General features: G+C 41.2%; 4 protein-coding genes across 5 annotated transcripts in view; 2 read left to right on the top strand and 2 right to left on the bottom strand.

The window, feature by feature from the left end:
* mgat4a (alpha-1,3-mannosyl-glycoprotein 4-beta-N-acetylglucosaminyltransferase A) overlaps nucleotides 1-3867 on the top strand; it is a 39861-nt gene extending 35994 nt beyond the window's left edge. The window contains exons 14-16 of the mRNA XM_012837231.3: nucleotides 45-105; nucleotides 289-401; nucleotides 531-3867. Of these exons, the coding sequence (XP_012692685.1) occupies nucleotides 45-105; nucleotides 289-401; nucleotides 531-557 (201 nt within the window). The 3' untranslated portion in view covers nucleotides 558-3867. The remainder of the gene's footprint in view (nucleotides 1-44; nucleotides 106-288; nucleotides 402-530) is intronic.
* Nucleotides 3868-6541: 2674 nt separating this feature from the next.
* On the bottom strand, nucleotides 6542-7227 carry LOC116223159 (perforin-1-like). The gene has a single exon (XM_031578772.1). The coding sequence runs from the start codon at nucleotides 6975-6977 to the stop codon at nucleotides 6567-6569; it is 411 nt and encodes a 136-aa protein (XP_031434632.1). The 5' UTR covers nucleotides 6978-7227; the 3' UTR covers nucleotides 6542-6566.
* Nucleotides 7228-14707: 7480 nt separating this feature from the next.
* LOC105908660 (cytochrome c oxidase assembly factor 5) lies at nucleotides 14708-15595 on the top strand. Its single transcript, XM_012837211.2, has 3 exons — nucleotides 14708-14938; nucleotides 15197-15280; nucleotides 15459-15595. Exons 1-3 carry the CDS (start codon nucleotides 14837-14839, stop codon nucleotides 15498-15500), a joined length of 228 nt encoding a protein of 75 aa, XP_012692665.1. The 5' UTR covers nucleotides 14708-14836; the 3' UTR covers nucleotides 15501-15595.
* A 293-nt stretch (nucleotides 15596-15888) lies between these two features.
* si:dkey-4e7.3 (uncharacterized protein LOC402865 homolog) lies at nucleotides 15889-20048 on the bottom strand. 2 transcript variants are annotated; one of them, XM_012837206.3, is made up of 7 exons: nucleotides 19942-20048; nucleotides 19483-19544; nucleotides 19113-19306; nucleotides 17617-17796; nucleotides 17129-17240; nucleotides 16746-16882; nucleotides 15889-16612 (listed from the first exon to the last, which is right to left on the bottom strand). In XM_012837206.3, exons 1-7 carry the CDS (start codon nucleotides 20007-20009, stop codon nucleotides 16265-16267), a joined length of 1101 nt encoding a protein of 366 aa, XP_012692660.2. In that variant the 5' UTR covers nucleotides 20010-20048; the 3' UTR covers nucleotides 15889-16264. The 2 variants fall into 2 exon arrangements, with proteins under 2 accessions (XP_012692660.2, XP_031440064.1); XM_031584204.2 differs by having other exon boundaries at nucleotides 19483-19610; nucleotides 19942-20030.
* Nucleotides 20049-20248: the final 200 nt, after the last annotated feature.

The following is a 20248-nucleotide window of genomic DNA, read 5'->3' as shown; positions in this document are numbered from 1 at the left end:
GTGATCAATATATGTAATATATGACCATGCTGTCTTTGTGGCAGGAAACGGGATTACAGACCAAAGAGAAATACAAACGAACTGAGGATCGCTTCTATAGAGTGGGTGAGTTTGTCTCATATCCGACTAAGTGTCACAGAAAATGGAACAACGTGGACAAGCCCTCCCTGACAAAGATTTAAAAGGGCACGATTGGCTGTTCCTGCTATGAAGACGGCCTGCAGAATGATCTCTGCATCCTCTTCCAGATCTAAAATTCAAATCCCTTGTGTGTTTTTTTCGGTGCAGCTAATTTTGAGAAGGGTGTGGCTGAGGCAGCAGTAGATCCAGCCTTCAATCCAATTGTGGCTCTGCGCTTGATGGTCCTCAAGGACTCCCCCGTTTGGGCCATCCTAAGCGAGGTTAGCCACTTCCACATCACCCCTCTGTTTATGTCTCCAGCATCACACCACCCATGTGTATCTTTTTCCCTCATCATATTCATTGTTACGGGGTCTGATTTTGTTTGTGTGCCTTTCTTGCCTTTACAGATGCACATTAAACGAGTGGCTGGATAACTGCCTGTAGGACCCCCCTGGTGGCAGTGGTTGATACCTCCTGTAGCCTCAGCTGTGCTGTGCTGTGTCAAGAGAGGGTCTCCCTGGTGCCACAGCCGAAGAAAATAAGAAAATGAAATATCGACAGTAGTTTGGCAATAGCACGTTGGCTTGGACGTCGCCACTGTCTCCCCAAGCAAATGCTGGCATCTGTCTTTCCCCTTCTCTCTTCCTCTCCTCTTCTTTCCTCTACCTCTTCCCTTTGTCTCTCTCTCCTCTATGGTCTCTGCCTCCCTCCCTTTGTTGGTCTCCCTCCCTCTCTCTCTCTCTCTCTCCCCCAACTTCTATTCCATTCATCGTCTCTCTCCCTCGTTGGATTTCTGCCCCCAGTCTTTGAATTCTTATGTGAATGTGACTACTACTGTACAGAACAGACACTTTCTCCCCCCCCCCCGAGGAATATTCTCAGACATGGGCATCCCATGTTTTTGAAGAATTGCGTCCAGTGCCATCACTGAGGACAGAGGATTTTAACATTCAGGACTGCCTCGATTGCTGCGACTTAAGAGTTGGAGACGTGTGTCCTGGATACACGTGCACACACACACACACACACACACACACACACACACACACACACACACACACCAACATACTTGTTGCACCTGTTGTTTTTGTTTGTTTTTCTTAAGGGGATATTGCACTGTTGTCGGATTGGCAGACAGCCCCTTCCTGAATAAGAATGTTTTTATCAGTTTTTTGATGGACACGGACAAAAAGAGTTTGTATACTTTTTGATCTTACACGTGGTCGTGTTCCACAGCCTGAGGGCATAACCCCCCCAAAGTATGCCATGTGTGTTAGTAATGCCACATCAGCCAGTGGCAGACACTCCAGTGAACATTTCTATTCAGATTTGTTCTTTCTAAAGGTAAATTAAGTGACATTTACGAAGCTCCCATCCCAGTGAAGCCTGTCTATGGCAGAATTTTGCCAAAATGTTTCTTGAGGTAAACTTCTAATGATAAAGAAACTGCATATATCTCAAACCACTTCCTGTCAAACAGGAACTCGTTCGCGACCTCTAGTGTCCTTCACGAAAACCAATCAAACATGGCCTTTTGCCCCACCCCCCTTCAAAGGGATACATGACGGTTACGTCTCCTTATCATTATTAATACTATGACGATCTATGAAGGTGACTTTTAATTTATTTGAAATAAATCTTTAATTTGTACAAGAAGAGAAAAAAAAACATTTTATTTTTTACTCTGTAAGATAAGTCTATGAAGCGCTTTGAGAGAAAACAAACAAACAAAGCTCGATTGTTCCTGTAAAGTTTTTATTGTTACTGGTTTTGTTTTTTGTTTTTGTTTTGTGGAACATGAAGAAAAGAGTCCTGTATAGCTGCTGTTGTCCATGTCTGCTTTGGTTCTGGTCTCTGCCTGCACAATGCTGTGGCGTGCAGGTCCTCTACCTGTGTGCCTTATTATTGTCCAACACCCCGACCCACCCCACCCCACCCCCGAGCTCTGGGGCTCTGCAGCAGAACTGCTTCTGGGAGATGAACGGAGACCCTGCTGGCATCCAGAAATAACTATGTGCAGGACCCCTGTTCACTTCATAGGTGTAGGCTTGTAGGCAAGGCATTCATGATTGTTTCACCCAGTGGGGGGGGGGGGGGTGGGCAAAAGGGGTTGTCCCATAGCGGGGTGTCTGTGTAGGCCGTCGTTGACTACTTCTACAGGAGCTCAGGGTTCCACACAGCATCTTTTCAATCCCCAGTGGTCATTTTTCTGTATTATTGTTTCAGATCGAAAACATTCATGTGTCTGCATTTCTGTCTTCTCATTATGAGGATTTGTCAAAAAAAAAAAAAGCCCAATGTTTCTATCAGTGCACGTTGAAGAGGTAATTGCAAAGTTTTTGCCATGTAGGAAGGCATTGTGGGAAGCCATCAGGCACTTGCAACAGTCATGTGGTTGGAATGGATAAGATGGAGAGATAGCGATGTAGAAAAGCACTCTGATCAACGTGGGTCTACTCTGGTATTCAAACACAACGGCCTGATTGAATGACTTCATTGTTGCAGCTGGCAGTTTAATCTAATCTCTGCCCCTGAAACAGAAATTGCAGGGCACATTTGTCCTTGGTTCGGCGAAGGTTTTCGGCATCCATCTAACCTAATGTTACCAGTGTCATTTGATATCAACCGCTCTGTGAAGCTTGGAGGAAGATCTGTTGAATTTCACATGCAGCATATGTTTGGTACATGCTAAAAAGCTGTAGCTGTTTGTGCCAGATTTTGTGATAGGATTTGCCTTTCAGTGTCAAGGTGTTGCATACACTTAAAACACTGTCAGGTTGCCCCAGAGATTTCACAGCCCCATTGTGGTGTATTTTAGGCCCCATTGTGCTTTGTCAATCAGCTGGCTGTAATACAAAGGTGAAGTGACTACTGTACATATATCACAAGTGCTCTCATCTCATTTGATTGTACATACTTGGTTAAACTAAATGGATCTGTAGTGGAGACATCAGCTGTACCTGATCAATCTTGTCATTATGTAAACATATCCATTTCAGAACATGACTCATAGCACTGTCATTCATCAAGCGAGATAAGGTGTGTGTGTTCTGTAATATATGCCACCTACTAATGAAAAGATGACTGGGTTGGGTTTGACTTAGGAAGGTCTTACACCTGAAAGCATAATGGCCCTTTTGGTCTGCATTGAAATTTGACCTGTTAATGACTAAATGCAAGCAAATTGAAGACCGTGGTCAAGTTTGAAATGCTATTTTATTTTCTACAGTTTATTGTCCTCCTATAGTAGTATTGTAAACATTTGACACAGTTGAGAAGGAATGATGTTCAATTTACCTATGCCTTTTGAAATCTGTCCCCTGAAATCAGTTTTTAAATAATAGCTTTATAGTTTACTGTTAATCAGGAGCCTTGCCAAGTGCAGTCAAATGCTTCTTTGCTGTGTCAAGTGTGTTTAAACACAAAGCTATGTTTAATGTGAAATTACTATTGAATCGGACTGGTCACTTCAGATCACGAATGTCTAGTGTGAGATGTGTGGCCTCTTTGGGCGCAGTTCACCCAAGGACAGATTTCATTCCCTTTAGTCAAATCTAATCCAGTGCACTCTTTGTTTCCCAACCAAAGACAGGTGAAAAAGTAGGGGCATGTCCCTTAACCATCCCCAGTCATGACACTCTTCCTGCCTGTCATGTGCCTTCATCTGTGCATTGTTACTTTTTATGACATTGACGTTGATTTGCATTGACATTGCTGAAATAAATGTCTTCAGCTAATGCACAACCATTGCCGTTTTTATCTTTTTCTTTGATCATTATCTCATAGAGCACTGGTTTACGGTTACTTCTGGATGGACCAATATTTTTTGACTGCAAATACTGAAAGATGTGGAATTATCCGTGGGGGTGCCAACAGAGCTATTTTTGGAGTCAAGAAGAGAAGACCCTTGTGTGGTTTTCTCCTGACACCTAGTGGTGAAAAAAATAACGGCTGCGTAAATTTATAATGCGATCCAGGTTCATTATTACGCATTGTAACATCAAATGGGGTAGTTTACTAGCCTGACGATGTCATACTCATAATTCTAGTCAGAATATGAGTCTGATACCACTCCATTGGGCTGTGATTATGGGGCGTGTTTCAACCGAACCAGGAGAAAAAATGCTGTCGCTACCGGACGGTAGTCCTTTGGCGGATGGTAGTCCCTCACATTGCGCATGCGTCACTTTGCGACACTGTCGACAGCGAAGCCGCGCAGGCGTCACAACGACAGATTCACTTTCAATCATGGAAGAAAAAAGCGACGAAAGCCAGTTTTATCAAAACATGACCATTTATTTAAAAACGAGGAAGATGTTGTCACAGTGGACAAAACAGATGAGGTGGAGGATCAAAAAGTCTCTCCCCAGTTTCGTTTCATATGTTGACGTAGAGCCTTATGCTGTTAGCCGTTTACAACATAATTAAATATAACATTAAATATACCCACATTATGCGTTAAGACAAGCCCCATATGTTGACGTAGAGCCTTATGCTGTTAGAAGTTGTTGAAGTTGAAGAAGTTTATTCTCATAAAAAATGTGTAGAAAAACTGCAGGTAAACACATACTCTAGCAGTGGTTCTCAAAGTGGGGGGCGCGCCCCCCTGGGGGGGCGCGAACACTCTCCAGGGGGGGCGCGATGTCACAGACGGAGAAAAAAATGAACTACCGCCGACCTGTCACTGGTTAGTGAAAGCTCCCTCAGTGGCGAAATGCAAGGGGCTGGACTGACCCAAACAAATCAAATACGGTTTTGCTCCTGATCCACCAATCAAAACGGAGTTTTATCATTTGAACGCGAGTTGCACATAAGTTTCCGAGTATAAAAAAAAAAACGCAGGCATTGGTAAGCGCTCACCCTGAGACGACACTCTGCAGAGTTTGTTCAATTTCTCTTGTTTCCTGTATCATTCAGATATTCATTGCTTTATAAACAGTCTTTTAAAAGATTCACTCCTTCCTTAGTAATACCTTACTGCGCTTGCAGTGGGTCTATTCGTAGCCTATTCTAAGGATTAATTTGCTCCACAGTCTTTTGAAAAAGCTCGTAGCCCGAGAGCTAGCCTAGCTAGCTACCTTCTTCCAACTGCAGCTAGCCCTTTTCTCCTTAACACCTACCTTTACATTTTTGTATCATCCACCGTGTTGCAACAAATAAAACACCAGCACTTGAATACTATTTTTTGCTGTCCCTGTCTACATTGTGTACAGTTAGTTTTGTTAGGAATCATTGCCTAGCACAGCCTTATCCATATCCATTATTCGTGTCGTTCACACCCACACACGACGTTGAAATTAGAACTTTATTAACTTCACACACACTGTATCAGCAAACAAACACAACTATGGACACGTTTCTGATTCGTAAAAGTCAGAAAGAGAAGCCTGTGGACTTCTTTAAACATGAACGTGATGGCCTCCAGCAACAACGAACCACCATCTCCAAGCAGTGTATGCAGGCATCTTATGTAGTTGCTCATAGAATCGCTAAGCTTGGCCGACCCCATACAATTTCCGAAACACTGATTTTGCCGGCCGCGCAAGACGTGTAGAATAGGAGCTAAACTCAGCGCAATACCTATGTCAAATGACACTGTATCACGCCGAATATCAGAAATCAGTTTGGGTCCTATTTCAAAGAGGACTACCGTTCATTCGCCTAAGTTCGAGATCCATTTCTCTGCTCAGCAGACGAGCTGTCAATAGACATGAAAGAGCAGCTGAAGAGTGACAGTAGACTTAAGCATCTCCCCTATTTCGTCATTCTGGATAGCAATGATCAGCTTTGCCTTAAAAATGCCCCTCCTTTTCGCGTCGACATATTTGTGCCAGGCAGGCTTTTCAAGACTGACTGCGCTCAAAACTAAATACCGCAACCGCGCACAGATCGAGGATGACCTGAGGATATGTTTGTCAAACATTGCCCCAAGATTTGAGGACCTTTGCAGTGCAAAGCAGGCTTATGTCTCACATTGACAGACCTGTAGGATTTTTTTGTAAAGATCACAAGAGGCCCATAATAATAACAGTATCCAAATGATAGCAATAATAACACTAATTATTATTATGATAATAATACAATAATAATAATTGGTCGATAATCATTAATTATAATAATAATAACATAATGATGGTGATAATAATGAATAGCCTACTAATAGGCCTACTATTACTGATAATAATAATAACAATAATAATAATAATAATAAATAGTTATAATAATTATCTGTATGGGCCTAACAATAGCCTAACCTTGACATGTCAGGCCTATCAATAACAATATGCTATCTATCTATCTATCTATCTATATATGGTGGTGTAGTTGAGGGCGGTGGCGGCGGGCCGCGCGCTGGGGGGGCCCCAACTACCCCTAACCAGCTTTGGGGGGGCCCAGCTTACAAAAGTTTGAGAACCCCTGCTCTATAGTGAACCACAGCTCTTCTAGACAGAATCTAGACAGGAAAACAGCTCGTAGTGGAACTCTATCCTGCCTCTCGCTAGTGAGCAAGAGATCTTGTGGCTGCCAGATTGTACAGTAGTAGTGCAGGTCCCCAGATGGTCGTCATACATCTTGTCCCTTTCCCACACCTCCAGTTTGAGGACATCTCCAGGTCTTCCGTCTGGGAAGCTGAACGCTGCGTGCCAGGTGGGGTTGGGATTCTCATCTATGGACTCTGTCTGGCCGCCAAAAGCATAGCCACAGAACACTTTGACGTAGGGGTCAGGATCGCTCTTGGCATCGCCGTTCAGGCCGTAGCCACGGAGGCCCCTCACACGGACGTCAGCAGTAGCCACACACAGCAGGGACAGGACAAGGAGGCCCAGGGGAAGGGAGGTACAGCAGGTTGCCATGACTCTCAGGACAGACAAGGGCTCAAGCGCATGGAAGAAACTAACAGAGAGAACAAATGCACATACAACACACCAAACTAAATCATCTTTCTTCAATGTTCCCACTGACTCAAATGTATTTTGTGTTGGTCATTCAAAGCAAAGATCAGAAAAGTGATCTAATAAAACCTTCATGAAGGAGTGGTTCCAAATCCAACACACATTAATTAAATACATGTACATTAATTAATTACATTAATAAGGGCAAAATCAGGCCAGTCTTAGTTTCCTACCTGTGGAGTATGAAGGCTCTGTGTCCAGCCCAAGATGAGGTCTCATCACCTGCGCTCAGCTTTTAAAGGAGCATCGCTGTGTGTCCATTCATTGGTCATCCCGCACCTGGGCCACTCAGGGGAATTCTGGCCAAAGGCAGTAAGTTCCGGTTCAGTTTGATAAATTCAAGGTGAAAGTCCTTTTGAATGTTGCATAACCGGTTCATTTATTCCCATAATTCAGGCTCTCATGCAGTGACCAACTTTTCAAAATACCTTAATTTATTTTAAATGAATTTCCCCTTTATTCTTGCCCGTTAAGCAATATTGTATATGTCGTGTTTTAAATTACAATTTATTGTAAAATCACATATCTGCCAAGAATAACATTTTTGAACACCAAGCGGTTTGTTGATGTAATGATTTTCTCCTTCTTCCTATAGATTGTTTTTCCAAAAAGCATCTTAAAAACAAACCCAAAACACTAAACAAACAGTTCGTGTTTGATGATGATTATGCTGTAACTTCACGCAGTCTAAATATTGAAATTGTATACATGGATTCACATTTAACCTTTGGAAATAGTTGGCTGACCACCACTACATGGCTACCCAAAATGGAACACAGGAATATTATTTGGCTGTTTCAAACCTCACAGACTATCGACGGCAGCAGCAGCTGGTGCAAGCCTCTAACAGTGGTAGTTATAGTGAAACAGTGGTGGGCCTGTAAGTAGACGATGGTGTCGCTACCGGACGGTAGTCCTTTGGCGGATGGTAGTCCCTCACATTGCGCATGCGTCACTTTGCGACACTGTCGACTGCTGGCGACAGCGAAGCCGCGCAGGCGTCACAACGACAGATTCACTTTCAATCATGGAGGAAAAAAGCGACGAAAGCCAGTTTTATCAAAACATGACCATTTATTTAAAAACGAGGAAGATGTTGTCACAGTGGACAAAACAGATGAGGTGGAGGATCTAAAAGTCTCTCCCCAGTTTCGTTTCATATGTTGACGTAGAGCCTTATGCTGTTAGCCGTTTACAACATAATTAAATATAACATTAAATATACCCACATTACAGTGTTGTATAGTAACGAAGTAGAAATACTTCGTTACTGTACTTAAGTAGTTTTTTTGGATATCTGTACTTTACTTTACTACTTATATTTCTGTTTATTTTTACTTCGCTACATTTTGCAAAGAAAACGGATACTTTTACTCCGATACATTTCCCCTGAAACTTTCGTTACTCGTTACAAAATCAAATCATCTTTAGAAAAAAAAAATCATTAGAGTGACGAGACCAACGTCGGGGACTGGGGTAGAACACAGACTGCAAGCAGGTTTGGCAAATCAGTGGTCCTAGCGCACGTTAATGCGCACCGTTCGCAAAAGCCCCGTCCTCTTAGTTACTGTTGCTACGTCTTTTGAACTCGTTCATGCACTACTGTCTTTCAGTGTCAGTGGTTCTTTTTGGAGTCGATATCCTCCATAATCAAGACTAAATGGACTGCAATATGCAGTGGAAGGATATATCCAAAACATTAAGATCAACAACGAAGGGGACACAACAATAATCGAAGCAAAAGCACACAGGTCTCAATCAAAAAATGAGAAACCCCACGACCTCTTCATTAAATGCCACCAGCAGAGCCTTGTAGACTAGTCATGTTCTTTCACGCTGGGTAAGATCTGTATATAATATTTCAAGCTAGCTAATAACCTACAAAGATTATTTATTCCATCTCTGGCGAGGTATCTAGCTAGCTAGCTAGGATGGTGTCAATCTACAGTATAGTAACGTAGCAGTGTGGAGCAACATAGCTGCTAGTAACGTTATTGTTCAAGGGATGTGTGCATGTTGCTGAAAGTATTTCACAGTCACTGTACCGATAACTTGCTTGCTGATGTAATGCTATGGCTTTGTATCAGATCGCCAGGTTATTGCTCTCAGGTTGTGCCTTATGCATACCTTGGGATACTCAGGAGCCTATTCACAAAATGTTACAAAGATTAAAATTAAAAAAAATCATAATGGCTTTTTGGGACGTTTTGTTTGAAGATGAACAAAAAAAAATTCAGTTTCAAGTAATGACTGGGTTGTTACTTTCGGTGCTGCTTTAGTATTGCCTATTGTGTTAAAATTGTGTTCAAATAAGGCCCCGTTTATAAGTATGCTCATTCTAGTCGGAATAAACTTCATAATTCTCAAAATTCTGACCCTTTGCTTTTTTATAAACAGCATTTACTTGTACTTGTACTTTCAATACTTAAGTACATTTAATGTCAGAAATTTACTTTTGATACTTAAGTACAGTAAAGATCAGATACTTTAAGACTTTTACTCAAGTAGTATTCTAAAAGGTTACTTTTATTTTTACTTGAGTCATTTTCCAGTAAGGTATCTTTACTTTTACTCAAGTATGGATTTTGGGTACTTTATACACCACTGCCACATTATGCGTTAAGACAAGCCCCACATGTTGACGTTTAAACCGTTTACAACATTATTAAATATTACGTTAAATAAACCTACATTATGCGTTAAGACAAGCCAGAGCCTTGTGTAAACCATTTTGTTGTCTGAGCATGCGCGATTATGTTGAGCCTTATGCTGTAAACCGCTTGTGTCTGAGCATGCGCAATGTGAGGGACTACCATCCGTCCGGTAGCGACTGTCGGCGGGGAAAACGTATTTCCTAAAGAATCCGTGTTGAAACCGGATATCGTCACTTTACTCCGGTCTCTGGTTGGATAAAACTTGTCACATGTCCTGAACAGAAATGGACAAGGACCTTTGATTTATTCTTTAGGAACCATGTCGATGCCTGACTTTTAATGTTGTGTCACGTTAACATTAATAGCGATTGAATTACACTTGTAATCGCTAGCGGTAAATAAACGTTAATAACTTGAATGACTGATTAAGGATATATGTTACACATCACAAACACACGTAATCGATGTTTTTTGTGTGATAATTAGGTAATAGGTAAACTAAAAATGACAGTATCTTACGCGAGCTAATTCACCTAACTAGCTAGCTAGCAGTTGAATTACACTTGTGTGGTGTAATCGCTAGCGGTAAATAAACGTAAATAACTTGAATGACTGATAAAGGATATATGTTACACATCACAAACACACACAATCGATGGGTTTTGGGGGAAATGAGGTAATTGGTTAGCTTAAATTACAGTATCTTAGGCGAGCTAATTGACCTAGCTAGCTATAACGGAATTAACAGTGCTAGCTTTGTGTTTGGTCATATAGCTTTGTAAAAGTTCGGTTAACAAGTCACTTGTGTGTTTAGTTGTATGACTTTGTAAAAGTTCGGTTAACAAGTCAATTGAGCATTAAGCCACCTGACTATAATGGGTCAATTCATATCAGCATGCTAACGTTATACTTATTAGCAGCGAGGCTAGCTAGCTACTATGTGTTCCAATGGATTGTTGGTCTAAGCGTTAGCAGCATGGGTCAATTCATATCAGCATGCTAACGTTATACTTATTAACAGCGAGGCTAGCTAGCTACTATGTGTTCCAATGGATTGTTGGTCTAAGCGTTAGCAGCAACCTAACAATAATGGAAAGCTTCAGTTAAGACCTACAATACTCTGCAACATTCGTGTACCACATGAACAACTAACCGAGTCAATGTAGACATCGTGTAGATAGCTTTATTCACATAAGCCGTATAACTTCACAAAAATAATAATAATTTAAAGAAAACCGATCGTTTGAATGTCAGGCGATCAACACAACTTCTCAACTATAAAGTAAAGGTCCTAATCAAACAGAGTAAAGTGACGACTTCCGGTTTCAACACGGATTCTTTAGGAAATACGTTTTCCCCGCCGACAGCGACAAATGCCTCTTCGCTCAATTGGTTACCTACAACCAATCAGAACAACGTAGTATGTGACCAGGGCCAGCTGATAAATGAAACTTTTACCGGATCCCGTAGAAAGGAAGGCAAAAACATCTTTTCGATTGACAAATGCCTTGATCGCGTTTCTCTGTTACTCTTTCAAAATGAATGCACTGTCAATGTCTAAATGGACTCGAATCTATACATTTTAGCTCTCCAGCGGCAGCCATGTTTGTTGAAAACGAATTCAACCCGTGTGTCGCTACCGGATGGTAGTCCTCTACCCGATAGTAGTCCCGCACATCGCGCATGCTCAGACACAAACGGTTTACGGCAGAAGGCTCAACGTCAACATATGGGGCTGTCTTAACGCATAATGTGGGTATATTTAATGTAATATTTAATTATTAAAAGTGTGGAGACGGAGTAAGGGTAAAAGGCAAATAGTTTGTATAATGAAGAAGTGAGAAAATATAGCAGTAGGTAAAACAAATAAAGCATTGATGTGCTAGCCAATAGAACTTGACAGGGAGAACAAAAGAGGATATCCAGTATATTTTTAACTTCTTTACTTCTTTATTATACAAACGTTAAGAACTTACAGCTGTATACAATGACCAAACTTCTTAAAGTATACTGTCTTTCGCGAACTTCCATCAGCTTTAGCCAGCGATTGTATTCCGCTGTCTACAGTGTCGCAAAGTGGCGACTGATCGGGTAGTGCGCATGCGGACTACCATCGGGTAGAGGACTACCATCAGGTAGCGACACCGTGTGTTGCTGACGTGGTTGATTACGTTACTGTTGATCATCTGTCCATCATCGTAGAAAGCCCGCCTTGACAATTTGATTGGTCAGACTATTTCTGTTCGCAGATAATTTCTCCCTAATGGAGCGACGCCAGACCGAACTTCCCGACTTCAAATGTTGTGGGCGGGGCTAAGTTCGGTCTGGTATCCAGGCTAGTAGTTCACATCAATTCAGTAATTAGTCTTCAACTGGCGGAGATTTTTACAGAACCTATACATTTATCGAAGCACTGACATTAGTGCTTCGACAAATAGGGTGGGAACTCCCTCCCTTTTAGCCAGCCAGAGTCAGCTGTAGTCTGAGAAACACTCCTGTGATTAGAAGCTAGAGCTGGCCGGTAAGGATTCTGAAATCCTAAGGTTTTAATTCAAAGCGCATACTTAAACCCTTAAAATATTGTGGGATATTTTAATATGATTCAGAAGGAAGGTCAGATAATTCATTTGATTAGTTTGATGATCAGATACACTCTAAACACGATGTTAGAAAAGGGGTTTGGCCCACCGGGTAGAGGATGGGTCATGATACACATTTTAAGCTTTCTGATTGGATGGAGTCAGGTTAGAGCTTAATGATGTGATTGGATACAGGGTCAGCCAGTCAAGGCTGAAGTGGGAGTGTCAGAAGAGGTTTAAATGGCAGCGTGCGACTTTAGGCAGACAGAAACATTCTAGAACTTTCTCTTATTGTGGTTTAAGATCTGCAATAAATCTTTACTGAAGAATTCACCATCTGCTGTTCGACTCCTGCTTAAATGGGACCGCGTGTGTATATTTTAGACACGACAATATACATAAACTAACCCTAATATTCCCAGAGGTGTAAAGTAACGAATTACATTTACTCACGTTACTGTAATTGAGTAGTTTTTTTGTGTACTTTGTAATTTTTAAGTAGTTTTTGAAATCGGTAATTTTACTTTTACTTAAGTAGATTTTGACTGAAGTATTGTACTTCGCTACATTGGAAATTACATCCGTTACTGAGTAAAAAAAAACATAGTTCAATGCGGGAAACCGAAAGGAGGGAATCGCGCACGGCAATTCTCACTGCAGTGGTGGATGCTGCATAGAGTGGATGAAGGAGTCGATGCAAGCCGCCGGTGCCGTCACGAGAGATAGATATGGAGGAAGATGATATTGCGGACTACCAACAAGCTGTGGACGACCAACAAGCTGAAGCGCCGAACTTTCCGCCAGTTAAAATTAAAGAAGTGAAGAAAACCCGTGGCCACATCTCAGCAAGCAGTTTGCTTTCCAACGTAAAAGAGGCAACAGCTATATAAACTGTGTAAGCTGTGCCTGCCCCGCCAGACAGAACTTTCTGCTTATACAAATTCTCAGGGGTTTCGGTTAGCAAGAATTGAGGATTATGAATTGTGATGCATGTAGAAATGAGAAAATAATGCTATAATTCTGTATATATACTGTCTGTCTGTCATCTCAAGTAGCTATTTATAGCTATTTCTGTGTTATGATGCACTCTTGATGGCAGCTCAATACTATATTGTTTGTCATTCTACATGTCTAGTCTATGTCAGACAACACCTTGACCGGATGGTAGAGGCTGGAGCAAGTTGGACAACATTCATCAGATGAAGATGATTTATTTTCCTCAATGAAGGTCAGAAGGTACAGGGGAGTTAGAAGGGTACCTAACCTGTGTCTCAGTCAATATGGATCTGCAGAACTATCTAAAAACTGTCCCTGAAACTCAATACTGGCCTACCTGCCTCGGCCGCCTGCGAGCGACTCTTCAGATGTGCTGGATTGCTGTTCACTGTAAAGCGAGCCCGGATGAACTCTACTCATCTTTAAAACATCAGCTGCTGCTCAAACTCAACAAGAAGTTTGTAGACTAATGCTCTAAAGGTGGACACAAGTAAAGTAACCAAAGTTGAAATATACAGTGGGGCAGCGGCATTTTTATTTTATATGTAATGTGGTTCATGTCTTGACATGTCCTCCCAAAAGTTCTTAAATGTTGTGTTGACATGTTTAATGTTTGACATGTTTAATGTCATTGCACTTATATTTCTAAATATTCTCCTTTAATTAAAAATAACTAGTTTTTGTATTGGATTTATGACCCCTTGTCCTTTTTTGCACTATATAGGAGCGGCACCCATCAAGTTGTTGAAAGTAACTAAGTAACTTTTACTTAAAGTACATTTTAAATGAACTACTTTTTACTTTTACTTGAGTATATTTTTAGATGGGTAATTTTACTTGTACTTAAGTAAAATTTCATCAAAGTAATTGTACTTTTACTTGAGTACAACATTTCAGTACTTTTTACACCTCTGAATATTCCCTGGTACCAACACCCCATAATGAGGACCGGTTCCATTCATTTAGAAACAGAGTTGTATTTGTCTTTCAGCTGTTGGTGTCGTGTAGAGCAGGCAACCTTTTCATTATGACTGAACTCATCCAACAGGGCTACTTAATATGTCCTTTAAATATGAACTCTTTGTCAGCGTGTGCTGAAGAGGAGTCGGTTGATAATTGTATGAGGAAGGAGCGTGGTAAATGGAGGCTGTGGAAGTACAGTGTTGTGTGTTAGGTGAGTTGCCGTGTAGCTCTGTAAATCACCTTTGGAGAGGCGATAGGCCAACGACTGGACACATCCTGGGCAATAACTAGCAGTTACTAATCACTTCTTACAAACATGTTGACCAGGGGTCTGAAATGCCGCAGATGACATACTACTCTCTACCCATTGGTGGCAGTAATGTGCGACAGCGGACCCTAATCTACAATAAAGTAATGAAGAAAACACTTCCTGTTTCCTGTCACAGCTGACATGGTAGCCTTCATAACAGTTGTCCCCATTGACATGTTGCTACTTACAAGATAAATTGTAAATTGCCAAAGAAATATTTTTGATAAACCTAGTTAGGATAGATGACAAAGAAATACAATGCCCAAATACTACGAAGATAAAGAAGATGACGGCAAGGCTTGTGCTGGAATTAGAGAGGATTTTAAAGCCTGTCTCCTTCAGCATGACTGTGTTTTAAAGGTAACGTTATCTAACACCTATCTTCATTGATTTTATTTGTTGTTGCTAATGAAGTAATTTTACAAGCTTTGGCTAGGTTACATTTTTTTTTTTAAGCCAAGTAGAGACATGTATAGGTAGCCCCATAGACATATATACATGTACTTTATATGTCTATGGGTAGCCCACCGACTATGGTAATGCTGGGGGCAAGCGTGGCTTAGCTAAATTAGCTCTCCAGTTAACATTAGTCAGTGTAAAGTGCCCTTGTTTTCACAGGAGGGAAAGAAACCCAGTGACTGTTTGAAAGAAGGAGCCTGTAAGGGCTTGCAAGTCTCTTTCTTCGAGTGCAAGAGGTCAATGGTAAGTGGTTTAAATATATTAGAGTATGTGAAATAACTAACGTTAATTCAGTTTACGTTACGAATTGTTGCTTTTTACTTATTGAGAAATACAGGGATGTTTTTCTTACATTATCTACGTTAAAGATTATTTAAAGATCAGCTTGCCGCATTATTTCACCTGTCGTTTTTTTTTTTAGCTGGACACAAGATCTCGATTCAGAGGCAGAAAGGGCTACTGACGGAAACGTTTCCGGTCACCACTATCTGAAGCGACATGTGAAATTGTAAATAGTTAATGCCAGTGACCAGATGTGAATAAAATAGTTTTGTATAACTGTTCGTTTGTAATCGTTTGTCATACCACTCATGTGGTTTATTCACGTAAATGCAGGGACCGGGATGACCGGGATGAGTGATCTGTCCGAACGAGAAAGGCCTAGAGCGTTGGAGAGAGAGCAGGTAGCGACATACAAACAGACCTTTTGCCTACACAAAACTCGTCGGTTAATCAGACAACAGAAATATATGCAAGGACGAGAAAAAAGATTGGAGTCTGCAATTACATAGGCATCTGAAGAATTAATGAAGGGTGCAACATACTGAACACAATCAATTAACAATTAGTGGTAACTTTAAACCAGTTTTATTTTACCAGTGGCCGTACACAAATTATGGTAAAATGATTTGTTAAACCAACTTTATGGTAATATTATACCATTATCAAAAAGTCAGTATAAATGTTAATTTCAGTTCTTAGTGAAAAGACATGTGAATAGCAGCAGTGCAAGTCTAATTTTCATTAAGCATCCATAATTATATTGCATACATCTCTACAGCCAAATGACCATTTGCAACAGTATCGACGGAATGCTTCAATTCGAGACTTCGAGAGATCTCACCACAACCAACTTGGAATTTCTTCCGTGGACGGAGATGGTTGTTTTAAATACACTGCGAGGCCACAACATGACACATAAAAGACTCCAGGAATCAGGAGGAGACATTACTTTAAAGAGTCCATCAGCATCTGCTTAAACTTCTCCATGTCCACCTTTTTCATGACCGTAGCTTTGTGAGTCTTTTTCAGTATGTCAAGTGTATCCAGAACCATCATGCCGCGAGCATATTTGCCGGAGAGTTCCACAGTGATTGGTACCTCGTCACTTTCAAGTATGAACGTATCATCGATGGCTGCAGCCAGGGCGTAGGAATCGCAAGAGATGAAACCCTGGCCTGCCACCAGTTCCTTCTCAATCCGCTCACTTCTGCAAGCCTCCATGCTGTGGCTGAAAATCGCCTTCATGAAACGTGCCTTCTTTGTGTCCTGGGCCAGCCAGCCATCGCAAAACTCCTGTTGAACCAAGGCGAGCATAAACCCAGTTGGCTTATTTCCTACTTTATAGCAAGTATGATTTTATTTGTGAAATCTCTGTTTTGGGCGGCATACAGCCAATCTGGTTCACTTTAAAAGCCTCCAGACTTACCCAGGGGAGTTTACTGCGACAGGTGAACTCCCAGCAGGCAATGTAAGTCGGACAGAGGTAATCATTCAGCACAATATATGCTGCCTCAGGGTCACAGGCAAAGTTGAACTCTGCACACATTGTTGTGTTACCTCGTGCTGTGGAATAAGGACAGTTTGAACAGTAACCGCCTCAGCGTTGTGGTTATCAATATTCAACTTCTCCCTCACCAACACAAAACATCAAAGCAGGTACACAAGTGATGAACAGAACATAAAACATCCAAACAATTAGAGAAGTGATGTTAAGACATTAGCGGAGAGCATAAAACAATGGGAGTTCCTTGTAGTAGTAAATCATTAATGAAATCCAATAAACCACTAATATGGAAGTGGAGGACTTACATTCTGTGTTCCCTCCCATAATGTAAAGACCTTTAAGCTTCTGGGAAATTGTGGGATCAATCCTTATTGCCAAGGCCAGATTTGTGAGTGGGCCTGTGGCAACCAAAGACACCTGTAGGAGAGATACATCAAATGTGACCATACATACAAACACACCATAGATTTACGTGATTAGGTAAAGTGGGAGTAAAAGATTAACAAGGCATTAGAACGATATGCAAATAGTCCCTAAAACACAACAAAGAGATCTCACCAATAGAGACAATATACACAACGTCTTCCCCACACTGTGGCAATCAACAATTGTTTTTAAGTAAGAGTATTGTTCTCGTCTGTGCCTTTATTAAGCCATATTGGACGAGACGGCGAAATATCACCGTCAGATTTATTTAACCCTTTCTAGGATGAAATGATGACCTTCTAGAAGTTCCACAGGAAGACAGCCAGAAACAGGGATTTTTTCCTGCTCAGTCAGAATCAACACTTGCCTCGCCTGGATGTTCATTCACTATTCGGACCATAGCCTCCACAGCTCCCTCCTTCTGCAGCTGGTCCATTCCTGGAGCACTGGGGTCAGGAGAATCACCCAGTCCATCCTGTCCATGAAAGTGCCCTGCGTCGATTGAGACTCCCAGTATTGGCTTGCTGGTCCCTTTGAACACTGGAATCTAAAACACACCCGGGGGGAGTATATGGTTATCATGTGAAGGACAAGTAAACATATCTGTCATTCCCACTAGCCATCCAGGCTATGCACTATATAGCTCTGTGATACGGGCCGCAACACCCCGCACACATTTCAGAAAAGCTTTCAAACCACACTGCCACCTGTATCACCATTAGCAAACTCTCCATGCTAACTGTACTGTCTGTAGTGTATGTAAAGTTTCGACACACCTTTTAAGCAGCTAGCCCACTAGTTTTAGACCAAAAGTACCAACTATTGCTTTGAAGGTTAGATCCGGCCATGCCAATGAAGAATACAATTAGATAGCTAGTTCACATGTGACCCAAATGAAAAACAAGCTGTTCCACATGACAAATACTACAAGTAGATTATATGAATATGTGAAGCTGGCCATACAAATGTACCCTCCTTTTCTAACTTGTTTAGGCAATACAACACAGTTATAAAGTCAGAATATTAGCGACTAGCATTGCCTGTTATGAAGCAGGAGACCCCTCCACAGCTGGATTAAAAATACTAACATTACAAACATAGTTTTAGAAAGGTTGACAACCATTAAAGGTCAGTCAGAAGACTGCCCTGGCTGCTTTCCAGCCTTTGGCAATAGGGCCTTTAAGGGGTAGGTCAGCATGTTGCAAAAAGAGTTGCTTTTAGAGAATTATTAGCATTAGCAGGTAAAATTCATATCTCAGGGCGTGTCTTCTGTTATTGACATTTTACAATGTCAGAACAAAACACTAATGCATTTTATTCCATTCCATACATTATAATAATTGTATAAGGAGATTGTGTGACTCATTTATCAATTTCTAAGAGGCTTGATTGAATCAGCATAATCTGGCTGAGCTGCTCAGTCATGTGCTGGAAAACCAAGTTACTGTCTGTTTTTGGGTAAGTTCTATGTTTTGCTGTTCTGCCGTTCTTGTTTTATGTCATGTGAGCTGATCTTGACCACTGAAGTTTTTGTCAGATTTGTCTTAATTTGTAAAGAATCTAAAGAAAATGATCTACACTGTGTTTCCATCTCCTCAACGTTTGCCCACGTTGCTTGATATGACCTCGGTCTTGCCCTCAAGTTCAAAGTAACCTACTCAGTCATGAGTGTCAATACATCTGCTGTCATAAAACTGATACCAAGAAGGGCCGCGATTTATATAGTTACACATTATTGGAGGCACTCCTAATGTATGACCACAGCATGGGTGCTACCACTATTCCCTGGTTAAATCTGGTTTATCAAGAATAGAGAAAAGAATCTGATGCCTATGGGTGCACTGCACCATTTTAACAACCTACCTCTAGCCGTCCGCAAACTTTAAGAACACGAAGGACATTTTTGCAGACGTTCTCCACAATCGTGTTTCCATGCACACATGTGATGCCGAGAACCTGCACATTCCGGGCGGCGAGTGCGATCATAATTGCCTGTGCATCATCCACTCCACAGTCTACATCAATCAGCAGCTTTTTCGTCATGTTGGACATAGACCCTTGACAGAACAGAACCTCATTAGTCACAAAAGAAATGATGTATGTTGCTGAAACAAATTCTTTATCTAGAACACATAGGCTACCCTCCTATCCCCACAACATGCAGTACAAAGTACAAAACGTTTAAGTAGGGTAACTTATTTGGCTAGATGTTACGGGCTAGACTAGAGCATACCTGTTTGCGCACAGATTCCCCGTCTCTCTCTTCTTGTGTTGACCAACGATAAGCGTAACAACCTTATCAGACATCAAGCCGATCACATGGAGAACGAATAGATGTTAGACTACTACATAAACAGTAGGCTAATGGATAAACATAATAGTTTGGTTAACGTTAATTGTCAAGGAAAAGTCAGATGTAACGTAGTTGACGCCAGTAAAGTTTACGCTATGTACAAAGTTTTTCTAGTTTGTGGTATTCCGCAAACTAACGTCCCAAATTGCACAGTTCATATTTAACATTAACGTTACCCAATTAAGTAAACAATTGTGAGTGTTTTCAGGCATTTCCAGGCATTTCACGTGCCACATAATAGCTATCAAAGGCTAGCCTATCCTATACGATTGTGAGTGGGACACAGAAAACCTGGTGTTTTCGTGGGTAATATTTACAGTTAGGTGTCTTAGAAATTACCTGAATCTTGTCAAGACGAAAGCGGAACCTTTCAGCACGTTGATTGCCGGCTGAAGCACAACCGCCATTGTCTGCGCATGTGTATTGGGGTGTGCTGTATGACTATAACAAGACGTTTAAGTTTAAACAAGTGCGGTCAAAGTCAGACCCAACAAGTGTGTTCACGGACTTTTAGAGTAGGCATTGTTCTACTATGGGATAAAGAGATTTCTGAAATGAAGGCCTGTTGCTCATACATACACAGGGCATACAGGGCATAATCCTTAAAAGAACAAAAAACTAATGAAATAGACTTTACTACACTTTG

Source organism: Clupea harengus, chromosome 2, assembly GCF_900700415.2.
Source record: "Clupea harengus chromosome 2, Ch_v2.0.2, whole genome shotgun sequence".
Taxonomy (NCBI): Eukaryota; Metazoa; Chordata; class Actinopteri; order Clupeiformes; family Clupeidae; genus Clupea; species Clupea harengus.
Note: the sequence above shows the minus strand (reverse complement) of the source record. Positions and strands in the feature narration are given on the sequence as shown.

What these genes read in the sequence shown, in the direction of transcription:
- LOC105908660 (XM_012837211.2), top strand. Translation starts at nt 14,837, where the DNA reads ATGCCCAAATACTACGAAGATAAAGAAGATGACGGCAAGGCTTGTGCT. An exon ending in AGCATGACTGTGTTTTAAAG is followed by an intron (nt 14,939 to 15,196) that starts GTAACGTTATCT and finishes TTGTTTTCACAG; the next exon opens with GAGGGAAAGAAACCCAGTGA. An exon ending in TCGAGTGCAAGAGGTCAATG is followed by an intron (nt 15,281 to 15,458) that starts GTAAGTGGTTTA and finishes TTTTTTTTTTAG; the next exon opens with CTGGACACAAGATCTCGATT.
- si:dkey-4e7.3 (XM_012837206.3), bottom strand. Translation starts at nt 20,009, where the DNA reads ATGGCGGTTGTGCTTCAGCCGGCAATCAACGTGCTGAAAGGTTCCGCT. An exon ending in AAGTTTGCGGACGGCTAGAG is followed by an intron (nt 17,797 to 19,112) that starts GTAGGTTGTTAA and finishes GGTGTGTTTTAG; the next exon opens with ATTCCAGTGTTCAAAGGGAC. An exon ending in GTCGCAGTAAACTCCCCTGG is followed by an intron (nt 16,613 to 16,745) that starts GTAAGTCTGGAG and finishes TTGGTTCAACAG; the next exon opens with GAGTTTTGCGATGGCTGGCT.
- LOC116223159 (XM_031578772.1), bottom strand. Translation starts at nt 6,977, where the DNA reads ATGGCAACCTGCTGTACCTCCCTTCCCCTGGGCCTCCTTGTCCTGTCC.